The following is a 14,917-nucleotide window of genomic DNA, read 5'->3' on the forward strand; positions in this document are numbered from 1 at the left end:
GCAAAGCATTTTCCACATCACTAGTCCAGCATCAATTGCATGGTTTTTTGGTTTTCCCAAATACTGCAAAATAATTGTTTTTCTGGGTAAAAACTGCTTTCGTGCTCAAAAGGCCCATTTTTTTTAACAACATAGATTATCAAAAATGGTTCAAAATTCGAAACTTGTCCTTTCACAAAATACTATTGTGGGGGATTTTGTTTTGCCTTGCACATTTAGGCAAACCTTTATGAGAATTAAGAAAGCAGACAAGATTAATTTTGTTTTTTTTAACCAGACCATTTTAACCATTGGACCATTATCACCTGTTTTACTATTTGTACTAGTGGACCATTTGGTGTTGTTAAACCATTTTCACTGGAATAGCCATTTTAACTAGTTTAAGACCATTAATTTTTTCCAGTTAGGACCATTTGATGTAGTTTGACCATCTTTAATTAACCAGTAGGATGGTCCATTTTAACCAGTTTCTCTAGTAAGGCCATTTATACCAGCTGGACTATTTTACTCTTGTTAGACTTTTTTATTGTATTTGGTAAAACAGCCTTGGAAGAACACATATGAATCACTTCAGGGATCTGTCCTTTAAAAGTCCCAGAAACCATTTAGGCCCAAAGTAGAGTTTTACAAACTACTTCAAAGGAGTTAGTAGACAAGTATAGGTCAAAACCCAAATGCCCGGTAATTCTATCTGGGTGGCCCATTTTGAAGTTTTGACAGTTTTATTGTTTTCAATTGTTAAAAGACCTTGGATGAACAATATGTGGTTCTTGGTTACTCACTTGTATAATTATGATTTCAGGGACCAGCTTCATGATAGTCCCAATAACTATTTCAGCACAATTAGTTGTTTTAAACTCTAATTCTAAGAAGTAGTAATGTAGGTTGAAACCCAAAAGCCTGGTTATTCCTAATTATTTTACTTTTCTGTAGCCACGGGCAACAAAGAACAGCTTTCCAGGACCCATCTAACTACCATGGCCTCTGATAAATGAGCTAAAGGGATGTACACATCCCAAAGCCTGTGTATGGTTGTGTCGTTAACTGGCCATCCATGAACAAGAGTAGAATATCAATTTAACATTAAAATTCCACAAAAAGTTGTTCAAATAGAAAGGATGAGGCACTTAAAATACGGATTACGCCTGTTCACAATAATATAAGTTACTGAATAATGGGATGAGACATTCACTCAATATCTTTCTTCTTCTAGGTGATTACCCAGGTAGCAGTGTTGATCTCAAAAATTGCCAGAATGGGATTGGGTGATTGGCCAGAGCTATTGCCATGCTTACTGAAGGTTTGAATGTGTATCTCTGTACTATGACACCTGTGTATGAAGCTTGTGATCAGTTCATCCCTTATTGTAACCATTAAAACTCATACATTGGGTATCGGTTCACAATTGCTTTTGAACACTTTACTTACAAATTGGTGATGTTGCCCAACTGCAGTATTTTTCTGTGGGGCTGCATGTTTGTCTCAAATTGTTTGCCTTTGAATATGGTTCCAAAACCCTTTTTTTTAGAGAAAATGGAAGTAAAGCTTTTTTGAATAGATAGGCAAGATTAGTCAGTAGTATTGTGCTGACAGAAATAGCTTAGACTTATATATAAAATTATATAGACATTTCATGCATTCTGACCTTGTGCTTAGAGCAAGGTGATGGCTCTGTGAAGGTGAAGTCTGATCGTCGGGGTGAGTGTAGTCCTGAGAAGGACTGTTGTCAGTGGTAGTGACTGACGTTTCGACAACCTGTGCGAAAGTCATCATCAGAGTCAAGTGAATGATTGTTGTCAGTAGAATGTTCTTATTCCAGTTCGTGTGAAATGATCGGTTGGTTTTGCCGTGATGTTATTGGCTGTAAGACTCTGTTATAGTTAGCTCAGTCTTAGGGTTGATGCTTTTGTAGTTATGCCGTTTCTCTTGAGTCAATGAACCTTGCTTGAAATAAAGTACAAGTGCTGACCAGTTTCTCCTCAGTCATAAGTTCTAAGACCTTGTGGTTCTATAGTAAGGTACTCACTGACTATTAGTTTGGTAAGGCTGAACAGGAAAATATTTGGCTCTCAGTCATGATGCTTAGGGTCCATACTGTATGCCATAACCTTAAGCAAAATGCTTCCTGTTTGGCCCTCCCACTTATTGCTCCATAGAGAGTGTAGCGCACAAGCAGCAACATAATCAGGATTCGTATGATGCATGATCCTCGCAGTAGAGAGCGCTATTTATGCAATAGCGAAAATCAGACCTGAAAAAAAAAAAAAAAAAAAAAATCAGGCCTGTACGGGATTTGAACCACTGACCTCTGCGATATTAGTGCAGCGCTCTAGGTCAGTGCTTCGAATCCCTTACAGGCCTGATTTTTTTTTTTTTTTTTTTTTCAGGTCTGATTTTCGCTATTGCATAAATAGCACTCTCTACTGCGAGGATCGTGCATCATACGTATCTAATTCCGCAGTTCAAAATATATGAACTTCATATATTCATTGTATATAATCAGGATTAGAAGAATATATAGGGGGTGCGAATTCTTGAATTCATCACTTTTTATCACAATGCATTGCATTTAACCAGAGTGTACTGTGCTATGCTTGTTGTGTTTAATGTATTGCATTGTATGGTGTTTCTACTCTAAGGACATTTCCCATAATTATATACTCAATTGTGTTGTAAATTCTACTCAGTCTTAAGTAAAGACAAATGAACTAATTGCAAGTGTTGTACTATGGTAAATCTACCATCTTGATCACTGAATGAAGGACAGTTGAATTAGAGCAAAGAAAGGAATCACTTGATCAATGAATAACTGTGCCTTATGTAAGTAGACAGGCTGGTAAGCTGGCAGAAGAAGTGTTGATAATCCTGTGCAACTCCTGCCATTTGCTAATGCTTTTTTAAAAGATTTAAAAATCTTCTATCTTCAAAGTCAAGTTCTTATTGGGACACCTCTAAATGACTCTCCTTTGCAATGTGATAGTAAGGGTTAGTTTTACTACTGAAACAGGTAGACTGTTTTTTTTTTTTCGGAGATGCATGAAACAGTTGCTGCTGGGGAGAAACATATTTGAATCAAGCTCATGTGATCTATCCCAGACACCTCAAACGTAAGCACACATGATTGCATTCCCTCACATTGCTGAAAATGAAACAATGACAAGCTTTTCCTTAAACAAACAAGGAAGGTCTTATATCCATGGTATAGGCATAGACGATAGCCTAAGATGTGTAATAATTGATTCGATTGTAGCTGAAAAGAAATCTTATAGAACACTGTCAGCTGGCTAATGTTGTATTACTAAACAAAAGTGGATAAACAACAACAGACAGCAAAAGCACGGACAAAGAAATACGAAGGAATGTTATCATATGTGTACACCTTTTGTGCTTACATCTTTTTGGTCACGTGACCAAAAACAATCAGCTTTGTCTCTAACAGTAACTGTTATGCATGTCTCTGGAAAAACAGTTTACCTGTTTCAGTAGTAAGATGTCATTTCCCCGTCTGTATGTTCTTGAGGTTTAGCAAAGCTGGATGAGCTTGTGTTACACAAGGCAATATTTTTCTTCTGTGTATGCACTAGTATCTTTGCTTTTATGCATACTTTCCTTCCCACAGAAAATAACTTCAGAGATATATTTTTCAAAACCCCACCAGGTATCCTCCATTAATTATGAACCCCCCCTCCCCCCCCCCCAAAAAAAAAGAAAAGAACAGAAAAAAATTCCAATTTGTCGTGGTATGTAGTCAATGAACAAACTAAACTTGCAATCCAGTGCTTGGAAAGAATATTATTTCAGTTTTGGACTCCACAATTTGACAGAGTTACATGAATCACTGCTTAAATTTTGTAGCATTACCATCTTTAGTTACCCATGCAAGTTCAATAAGTAAATAGTGTTGTTTCAGTCAAGCTTTGGAAAGGAAAGTAATCAATTGCAATGAGTTTTGTAAGGTAATCAGCTGCAAAGGTCACTTTTAATGCAACAGATGTCATTGCCAATCACTCGTCATGATCTGTCTGATTGGACTTGAATTATCATCCTGTTTGTATGTGGTGTAGAGACAACACACTTGCGATTGCAATACTTCTTTTCCAGGTTCTTTAGGAGGCAAATGAGATCAAGGCCACAAAATCTCTCCTTGCCTTTTTTCTGGGAATTTTTGTTGCCTTGATGACCCCTGTGTGTGTGGTTAAGAATCTCTGCCTAACTGATTTTTGGGGTGATGTTTCTATTAGATCTGAAAGGCAACCTGCTTTTTTTTCTAAGTTTCTTCTTTACATGCCTGTTATCAGTGGACCTGTTTCTGTCTGGTAGACATTTAATGCAATGTACATGTATTCTTTCAAGGTGTGGTATATGTAACCTCCAAAGGTTACTAGTATAGCGGAGTAGACAATTTGAACGCACAATGTAAATCACGGTGTATTTAAACAAGGATCATAATCGAAATACAAACGAGAGTAAAGGTATTGGTGTGGAATCACAGATGAAAGCCGCAAAGTAAAGGTTGAAGGTAGCGTAGTTAAGATTGATGGCTGTAGCTGAATTTAAGTGGCTGAATTGAGTGCGTGACTCTGTGTCTGTGTGTGCGTGTGTGGTTCGAACTAAAAGAAAATACAGTATAAGCTAAACTTAGAAAGTATCTCTGAGAAATGTAACATTAGCCTAATTAACAATGAAGTGATTATAAAGTGAACTGAAAGCGAGAAATAAACCAAAGTGCGAACCGAACGAAAGAAAATATCCTAACAGTAAAATAAAGGGAAACTTACTTTGGTCTAGCTCCTAATGATTGTAGATAGCTCGCTAATAGCAGATGAAATTGGTCGTGTTGACAGCAACTTATAGCATTGACAAGCGATGAAGTATGAAACATAATATCTGGTGTACGTTCTTAAATGAAACTGATTGAAATACCAAACTTATTAAGTGATAATCATTAACCAATGAAGAGATAATTATTAGACTGGAACAAACAACAGAAATGTACACAAGTAACACATTTCGAAAGTAACATTCCGGCCCCTTTAAAGGCTTAAACAAATCATTGCCTTTAACTAATAGTAACACGAGGTTTGAAATGCTTTGGACCAAAAAAAGGAACTAAGTGTCAGTAAAACAAGATCTTTAAAGATCAGTTCTAATTCTTGGAAAATCACTGTTCAGGAAGCTTCGAGCAGCACAATCTTGTCAATAGGACGCACAAGAATCAAAGATTTTGTTTTGAGCTTGACACTTCTCACCAAGCCATCGCTCTGATTGGAGAAGACTTCTAGTATGCACCCAAGAGGCTGCAAACCTCTAGGAGTGTTCTCATCCAACAAGAGCATGACATCGCCAACTGCAAAGTTGCGTGAAAGGTGGTTCCATTTCTATCTTTGTTGGAGTGAGGGGAGGTACTCCCACACCCACCATCGCCAAAACACATCAGCCAGGTACTGGAAATGTCTCCACCTCCGTCAGGAATAGCAGTCTTTGGGGAAGATACCTGGGGGAAGGGCAGGTCCCAAACGGAGGAGTAGAAGGTGGTTTGGAGTCAAGGCCTCGGGATCTCTGGAGTCATCTGACACTTTAGTTGAGGGACGCCCATTTATAATAGCCTCTACTTCGCACATGAGTGTGGCAAGACTTTCTTCATCCAAGGGTTGCTCATTAAGGAGAGCCTTCATAACTTTTCACGAATACAGCATCCCCACACTCCTCCATGATGTGAGCCAGTGGGTGGGTTGAAGATCCACTTGATGTTCTTCTGGAGAAGGAATTAATGAATCTTCTCTTGATTCCATTGACGGATCGCTTCTTGCAAGTCCCTTTGATCCTTTACAAAATTGCCCCCATTGTCAGACCTGATCTGTTTCGGTTCTCCCCTTCTTGTGATGAATTGTCTTAATGCATTTAGGAAGGAGTCCGTATCTAGGGTGTGTACAATTTTGAGGTGAATTGCTTGGATCATCATGCAGGTGAATAGTACACCATACCTCTTAGTGGTGCTCCTGGCCCTTCGCACTAGTAAAGGCCCAAAACATTCCACACCCACGTAACTGAATGGAGGTTTGGAAGGGGTCACTCGATCTGCGGGTAAGCTAGCCATTTTCTGTTGGCCCACTGTTGCTTGTCTTTTCTTGCAATGGATGCAGGAGCTTAGGATGCGTCGAAGTAAGGTCCTTGCGTGTACTATCCAGAACTTCTCCCTGATTAAGGATAGAGTATGCTCCAGTCTGCAATGGCCACCATTGCTGTGGTAGTAGCGCGCAATGAGTTTTGAGATGTGGTGGTCTTTGGTTAGTATGGCAGGATATTTCGTCTCGTCTTGTAGTGGGGAGTTTTGTAAGTGGCCGCCAACACACAAGATACCCTCCATAAGAACTGGATCGAGTTTGACCACATGACTAGACTTCCTGACCTTCTTTGTTTCCTTTAGGGACAACCATCTGGAAAACTGCCAATTTGTACTACCTGAATGATTGCTCTTTTGGCACACTTAAACTCTTCAACATCCATAGGTCTGATTTCCTTATCACTTTGAGGGGGTGAATGTCCTCCTTGTTTTCGCCTAGCGATGGCATTTCACAGGTCACTCTTGAATCTCAGCATCCAACCCCTGAACCTTTTAAGTTTGTGCCAGCTGGAGAACCATTCGAATATGGACTCGATCGGTGTGGCAGTAGCAGAAGCCAGGCTAACGAAGCTCTGTTTACTTCTAAATCATCACCTTTGCCTTGATCTTCGTTCATTGCCGCAGGACCTTGAGGCCAAGTTGCTTCATCATACCAGAGGAATTTGCGACAAATCCAAGTAATTCGTAGGTGGAACTAACGACAGACAGCAATCCTCTTCAGGTAGCTGGCCTATCCTTGAGGCTGATGCTGAAGCCAAACGTATCCGAATCCACGAACCACCGGACTCCAAGAGCTCTTTTGATGATGCTATGCTCAAAATCCAGGTTCTTCACTGCTGCTTCTCTTTCAGCTTCCGGAATTGACTCGACCACTCTTCGAGAGTTCGACAGCCATTTCGTGAGACGGAAGCCACCTTTGGACAGTAGCTCTCTTAGTTCCTTTGAGAGACGGATAGCGTTTTCATCGGTAGCCACAGATTTTAGGCAGTCATCTATGTAGAAATTGTGTTTCACAGTGTGTACAGCTTCGGGACTGAAGGTTAAACAATTATCCTCCACAGTCTTCTTGAGTGCAAAATTGACACAGCTGGGGGATGAAACTCCGCCAAATAGATACACTGTCATCATCAGTTCCTCTGGTTGCACTGTTAGGTTGCCATTTGGCCACCAAAGGAACCGTGAGGTGTTACAGTCTGCAGGGACCACCTTGAATTGACGGAACATTGCCTCTACATCTGCCAAGAGGGCAACGGCTTCCTGTCGGAAAGAAGTCAGTACTCCAACCAGGGAGTTTGTGAGGTCCGGCCCCTGTAAAAGCTTGTCATTTAAAGAACTTCCATGGTATTTCGCAGAACAATGGAATATGATGTGCACTTTTCCTGGCTTGGCTGGGTGCAGCAAAGCATGGTGGGGAAGGTACCAAGTCTTTCCTGGAACTCTGATAGGTGGGGCCCTCTTCCCATATCCTTTCTGAAGGAAGTCTTCTATACAGGCTGTGTACTTCACTCGTATATCTGGGTCCTTGGACAGACGCTTATTCAACAGTCTGAGCCTGTGTTCGGCAAGGCTTCTATTATTCTCGAAACAGGGTGGGTCGTCCTTCCATGGCAATGCGATTGTGTAGTGTCCTGACTGCAAGACAGCAGTTTCTTGCATTCTTTCCAAAGCACGTTTGTCGTTCTGTGACAGCGAAGATTTTCCACCATAAACAGAGTCGTTGAACTCGTGTTGCAGTACCTTCGCAACTAGTCGTCTAGTTCTGTGTGTGCGCTGATGAAGTTAGCTATGTGTGAACCCGAGTCTTGGACTCTACCAAGGGGACCATTTATCACCCAGCCGAATATTGTTCGAGTCACGTACGGACCATTATGGCGGGATTCCCTAACTTCCTTCTGCTGGAGAATTTCTGGGGCATCATTACCAATGAGCAAACCCACATTCACATCAATCTTGGAAATTTTTATTCCTACCAGATGAGGCCAATGGTCAACGTCACTTTGTTGTGGTCCGTTCTTCATGGTCACTGGTTGCCTTGGCCTTGTGAAGACACATGGTAATTCGACAGCATTCTCCTTCTTGAGATTCAATACTTGAAGGCTTACAACTTGCGAGGTACTTTAATTTACTTTTTTCTCTTTCCATGGTAGTCAAGGGTAAGGAAGTTCAATGCCCTGATAGACCAAGCCGCGTAGCGAGTTCCTCTGAGCAGAAGGAAGCATTTGATCCATTGTCCAAGAACACATACGTTTCCACAATCAAATTGCTGTCCGGTGCTTTCACCTTAACTGGAACCAGCGCTAAGCTCGTTATAGGAATGCTTTTCTGTAGATTTTTGCTTATTCATCAGTACTACCGTACTAACAGCTTTCATCAGTACTACAGTACTAACAGTACTAACAGTACTAAACCTCTCGCAAGCAAGCATGAATACCTACGTACTAGCGTACTAGCGTACTAACTACAACTCTCGAACAAGCAGGAATACCTACGTACTAGCGTACTAACTACAGCTCTCGAACGAGCAGGAATACCTATGTACTAGCGTACTAACTACAGCCCTCGAGCGAGCAGGAATACCTACGTACTAGCATACTAACTAAACCTCGCGAGCAAGCATGAATACCTACATACTAGCATATTAGCGTACTAACTACAGCTCTCGAGCAAGCATGAATACCTACGTACTAGCGTACTAACTACAACTCTCGAACGAGCAGGAGTACCTACGTACTAGCATACTAGCTACAGCTCTCGAGCGAGGAAGCATGAATACCTACGTACTAGCGTACTAGCGTACTAACTACAGCTCTCGAGCGAGCAGGAATACCTACGTACTAGCGTACTAAGTAAACCTCTCGAGCAAGCATGAATACCTACATACTAGCGTACTAGCGTACTAAGTAAACCTCTCGAGCAAGCATGAATACCTACGTACTAGCGTACTAGCGTACTAAGTAAACCTCTCAAGCAAGCATGAATACCTACGTACTAGCGTACTAACTACAGCTCTCGAGCAAGCATGAATACCTATGTACTAGCATACTAGCATACTAACTACAACTCTTGTTCTTTTCATGCATGCCATGAAATTGAACATTTGATTTAGTCTGTAGAAAAAGGAAAATATTGATAACCATTGGGGTTTGTCGTTTTGTGGTGTGGACCTTATTTTTAATGCGGTAATGTAGTGGAGAACAACTCGCACTGCATTTTTTTGGTGATCTCAAACTGACTGTTTTCGTTGAAATAAACCATTTATGAATTGCAGTTTTTTTCTTTAACCCTTTTAGAAACTATATTTTGGTAAAACAAACTAAGCAATAAATCCTAATGAATCTTTAATAAACATTGGCTAGCATTTTACTTGACCTCCGGACCTCTACCACACGCACGATCGGCCAAACCAGACCATTTAAATCCTGCAATTTAATGTATATTGCGATGTCGGTCCTTTGAGAATATTTTTTTGGTTGCTGAGGTGCTAGTTCTCTTTTGTTTGCGGTGTTGCATACTCAGAACCTTCCATGACTCCCTCTTATTTACTTGTTGCCAATTCAATAGTAGAAAAAAAATACTCTTCTAATCTAGAACCTTCTCGTTCCTGTTTTGAAGTAGTAAATACCCTATAGTAATCAATGGCTTTTTGTCTTTTTTATTTTGAAGATAACACGAGGCCAGAATTACTATTTTGGCTTATATTTCGCTTTGAACGGAAAAATAGTTAGTACTTTAGTACCTTAGTACTCGGTACAGATAATCCATCACGGCTTGTTCTGAATCCTTAAGCATTGTATTATCTTTAACAAATGAATGTGGAGTGCTTGATGATTCTCTAATTGTTTTGAGTGCATTTTGCATTTGAGTGCAACAAGCCCAAGCATTCCTCTTGCAGATAACTTCCTATATTGGGCACTGAGTTCAGGCAACTGCAGAATCTACTCATCCAACTGTTTCACTATTCCCAGCAATTATTGTGGGTTGTGTACACTACATATTCCACACTTGGTTTTTCCATATGTCTCATGACTGCAACCTTTTCTGGGTCGCACAAAGTCCCATTTTAAAGTTTCCATGCAATACAATAATACTGCGGTACTACTGGAGGTCAGGAAGTTGTCAGGGAGTAAAAATTTCTTTACAAACAGGAAACCCTGGTGAATTTTTCTTTGAGTTAGGGTAAATAAAATTCTTTGAGAGGTCACTGAAATGTGAAATCTTGAATGGTATGAATTCATCTGTCTTGTAATGGCCTCTTTGTCATGAAAGATGATAACCTTTTTTACATTATCTGTCAATGTTTAATGCAGGAAGTGAAAAGCCAAGATCCACTGCATCAACAGCGCAGTTTACTGGTTTTAAATCATGTAATTAAAATGTTGGCATCCAAGAGGTTAATCCCTGATCGACAGCTATTTAGAAAGGTAATGTTTGAATTCTCAAAATGTTATCTGATTCAGGAGCATTAAAAGGCAAGGTTAAAAAAAGAAGTATGCAACAGAAACTATTAAATTCTATTATATTTACCATTTAAAAGTACAGTTCAGAGAAGACTTTAATCCTTTCTGCATTTTGAGATTCCTAAGAGTAACATAACTGTTTGGAAATTATTTTCAAGTGATGATAGCATTTTGAAAGCAACTATAAAAAACCCTGGCCACACATGCATTATATACCGGTAATTTTGTGTATTTGTGTCACAAGTGCCTTTTATTGCAGCTTCTAACTTTTGAAAAACACTCCTTTATCAGAAGAAAGAAGAGGAGTGAGGTTATCAATTGGTCAGTTAAGTTGCTAAATTTTTGTAAACACTATAGTCAAATTGATGGCATCTATGGTACAATTTTGAGCACATAATAACTAAAGATAATTTTCAAAAACCTAAGCTACTCTTTGGAATCTCAAAATGTGGTGAGCATGTATAATTTAGCTCATCATGTAATGATCAGCTAATACACAGATAGTCTCAGAGATTCCAACCTGTGGAGATCTAAATCTGGAGATTTTTCTCTTATATGCCACCATAGCATCAACTCAGCAGCACCCCCGTGCAACTAAAAAATTGATGCCCCCACCATCAAATGGATCTCGTTTTCCAAAGAAAGCTTTTGTTTAGTGTATGTCAAAATGTGTTTGCTTAAAAAATGCTTTGTGAAAGGGCAAGACAAGTTTGTAAAACCAAAATTGTTTTGGTGTGAGTAAATGTAGGGATCTAATTAGCCTGCAGGATAGCAAAGTATTTGAAAGCTGCTTCATCACTTTTATGTGGGAGATTTGGTGAACTATCTGGAGATCAGGGAATTTAAGTTAATTGTTATGTATTTGGGAGAGTCCCAGATAATCTGGGAAAATTGGCATGTATGTAGTCTACAGAATATGCTCCAAACTTGCAAGTGAAATCAAAATCCTTAGGAATGTAATTGTTATCATGGCAAAAAAGGTAGCAGCTAGTTCAAGTTATGTAGTAAAGGAAACTGGGCATACCACAATGGTGATGGGAAATTACTTGCTCAATTACCCCTGAGTTGTATTATGTTTAGTCCGATTGCAAATTAATTGCATCAATAACAAAATCCAAGAAACTCAATGTAAGAGCCCTTCTTACCAAAAGAGGAAATACATACCTACTTGACCATTATATTTTGTCCTTGTTTGTTGTAAATACCTCTCAGCCAGCTCTATTCTGAAGTTTTTTTATTCATTTTGATGGGATATAGCCTTGGCTAGGTAGTTGAGCTTTATTGCCTGCTAAAGTGTATACAACACAATCTTTATCTGCCGATTTTTGTTGTTAATATTGTAAGAAAAAAACCGATTGTAAAGATTACTGATTGATTAAATATTTTGAAACCCCTGTTTTTTGCCCCTTGATTTACAGTTCTGACACTGTGTTTGAGAAGCAAACCAAGATGGCTGACAGCAGAGGGAATTACAAATTAAATTAAGCAGAGCAGGCTGAAAATAAACAGCACTAGCTAGCAAATCACTTGCACAATTGAAGCTGTGCGCAAGAGAAATGACAAGATGGAGTCCCAAGACAACAATGACTTTTTGTTATCAAATTCTATGACATCACAAACACAATTCTTGTCCCCAGTTTGCTAGGACACTTTCTAATAAACAAGAAAAATTTGCAGAAAGACACTTTGTGTGATAACACTTTGACTTTCTGATCTCACCTGAGTGTCTAATTACAAACACTCGTAATCTAACAGGTGAAATTGGCAAGTTTGGACTTGAAACAGCCAATAAAGCCATGTGTAAGGGCTGTTAAGAAACACTCACATTCAAGCATTTTGTTATCAACACATTTATGGAGCTAGTTTATGATTATTGACTCTCATATTTCCTCTCTTTTAGATTACTTTTGATATTTTTGGCTATATTTTACACCTGTGGCAGAGCAACACAGAATCTCTTTTGGAATCATTCCAAATGAAGGTATATAGAGTTGTAGTATAAGGTAACATAACATGAAGGTAAACAATACTGTGTCCTTTTTGGCACGATGGTGGCCGGTATTTTTTATGGGTATCAGTCCAACAAGTAGGTGTAGAACACAGGTTGCCCATTTTTGTGACCAATTTGCTACCGATGAAGTCACCAAAAGTTTTCAATTACAATTAAATCAGAAAGTCATTTACACACTGGGGAGGAGGCATGGAGTCATGAACCCTTTTACCTCATGGTATGACATCGGTCACACTATGAGGTTTTAGTATGGAAGCAAAATTTCGTCACTCACTTCATCACTCACTCAATCACCCACTTACTGACTCTAATCCTTGATCTGTTGTGCATTTAATTTATGCATCAAAACTTGGATAAGGCATGTTATCCCTGGCTCCCCTACTAGGTTTTATAATGTCCCCATAGTTGTGCGATCATCTTCTGTTGAAATATCTGGGGGGTGGTACAAATTTTTTCTAGACTATATGAAATTTATCAAAATAATTCAAAATAGTGTCTGTGGTCAGGCTGTGATCAAATTACACTCTAGCCAACCTTTAAAATGAAGAGGAAAGGTGGATAAAGGTACTCAACTGGAAAGAAAAGGGCAAAATCAACAATAACAGCAGTCCCAATGATTGATGGGGAAATATTTGGTTGGACTGTGTGCTAAATCATTAAGATGCATCCTCGTCCTGTTTCTATTCATCCTGGGGATCCACTGAGTCAAGAAACAAGTCACCAACAACAGACAAAAAGGAATCAGATGGACACTTGGAAGACTTAGACTTTGCAGATGACATTGCTCTACTGTCACAACAACACTAAAATGTGCAGGTAAAGACTGGTGACAACAGCAGGGAGCTTAGATCTCAAGGTCAGCTCTCCAAGTAGGCAAAGCATCTCAGTCCAAGAGCATTGGCCAGAGAACAAAGTTACATTTCTTCAAGAGCAATGTGCTAGGCACACTCTTGTATGGAGTAGAATTCCAGCAAGGTGATGAAGACCATCAGTCGCAAGCTAAAAGTCTTTTGGAACAGATGCCTGTGACTGTACAAAAGAACCAGAGATGGATTGGAATGCCAGCATCTGTCTTGGGTACTGCTGCCCTTGGCCTATGGCCTTGGGTGGTATGTAAGACCTCATGCACAGCTTTTTCCCAAGGAAACCTGCTTAGTGAATAACTTATACCTATGCAAGAATGGCCTTTGGCAGACTGCCCTGGCACCTTTGCTAATGTGTGCATATCAAACTCCTGCAATTATACTACATGTCAGTGTTGATGGTAGCTCCTATCTCATTATAATATTACACATGAACCTTTTCAGACATAATCAACTATTTACAAAAGGCACTATAGATCTCAGTTTCAGTAAAATTAATGATTCCTTTTGGCCTATTCAAATATGTTAATCATTCAAACCCAAAACCCAACCCAAAATCAGTTTAAATGTGCTCAAACCAGCTCTTAATTGTGTATGGAACATTTCTTGTTTCATTGCATGGGAGTGGAGTTTAGTTGATGTGTTGTTTGTTTTGTAGGAGCACACAAGAACTCTGGGTCCACTTGAACTCAGTGCCCTGGCACTGAAAGGTAAATTATGTATATAGAGATGTATTTAAAGTTATTGTTACTGTGAAGAAAAGTAAATTTGAGTATTTCATGGGTTGAATTCAATCCTATTTATCATACAATCAACACCATTTTCAGTGATAAGCTTTAATCCTTCTCACTGAAGTCTTTGTGCATTTTTGATAAAAGACTGCCATTGATTTTGGAATGAAAAAACAACTGGCTTCTTTGCAATTAGAAGGGTCTCCCAAACAAGGTTTTTTTCTCTACTAAGGTGTATAAGCACCTGTAGCAGGAATGATACCTTATTCCAATGTACTTCCCCAAACACATTAATTATTTGTACTTTATATGTGTTGCATTTCTGGATGCAGTTGAGCCATAAGAGCCTAGTGGCCCATTACTGCTGATGCTCATTCTGGTTTATATTACATTTGGAGAATATAGTGCTACTCCTCCTAAATGGCGTGCCTGTGTTGCACAGATAAACCCCTCCTGCTATCAGGCAAAATCATTGAGACCGCCTCTCCACTCTTAAGATCTCTTTTTTAGTTTGCCTGTCCATTTTTGGCTAGGGTTTAGCTATGGAGGCCACTCTCTCATCAATCTCCTCCAAAAGTGAGACATCAGTTCCTGTACTTGTCCACACCTATTTTATAGACTATAAGTTATGTCTTCATCTATTGGAGGTGTAGATACATTTCTTATATGCTGGTGAAGGAAGGCCACCATCAACTCTTCGTCATTTGGTATTGTGGAGAAACTTTCAGTTC

At 39.4% G+C, this 14,917-nt stretch overlaps 1 protein-coding gene across 4 annotated transcripts in view; it reads left to right on the forward strand.

The window, feature by feature from the left end:
* Positions 1–14,917, forward strand: part of LOC111321192 (importin-11) — a 61,223-nt gene that overhangs the window by 9,715 nt on the left and 36,591 nt on the right. For 3 of the 4 annotated variants that reach the window (XR_016000415.1, XM_088758077.1, XM_088758078.1), the window contains exons 4-7: positions 1,214–1,300; positions 10,432–10,545; positions 12,482–12,562; positions 14,114–14,165. Coding sequence is in view for 3 of the 4 variants with exons in the window: in XM_088758077.1 (XP_088614203.1) it covers positions 1,214–1,300; positions 10,432–10,545; positions 12,482–12,562; positions 14,114–14,165 (334 nt within the window). In the remaining variant the exon portion in view is untranslated. The remainder of the gene's footprint in view (positions 1–1,213; positions 1,301–10,431; positions 10,546–12,481; positions 12,563–14,113; positions 14,166–14,917) is intronic. The other variant, XM_088758079.1, reaches the window with a different exon arrangement.

This window comes from Stylophora pistillata, chromosome 4 (genome assembly GCF_964205215.1).
Source record: "Stylophora pistillata chromosome 4, jaStyPist1.2, whole genome shotgun sequence".
NCBI lineage: Eukaryota > Metazoa > Cnidaria > Anthozoa > Scleractinia > Pocilloporidae > Stylophora > Stylophora pistillata.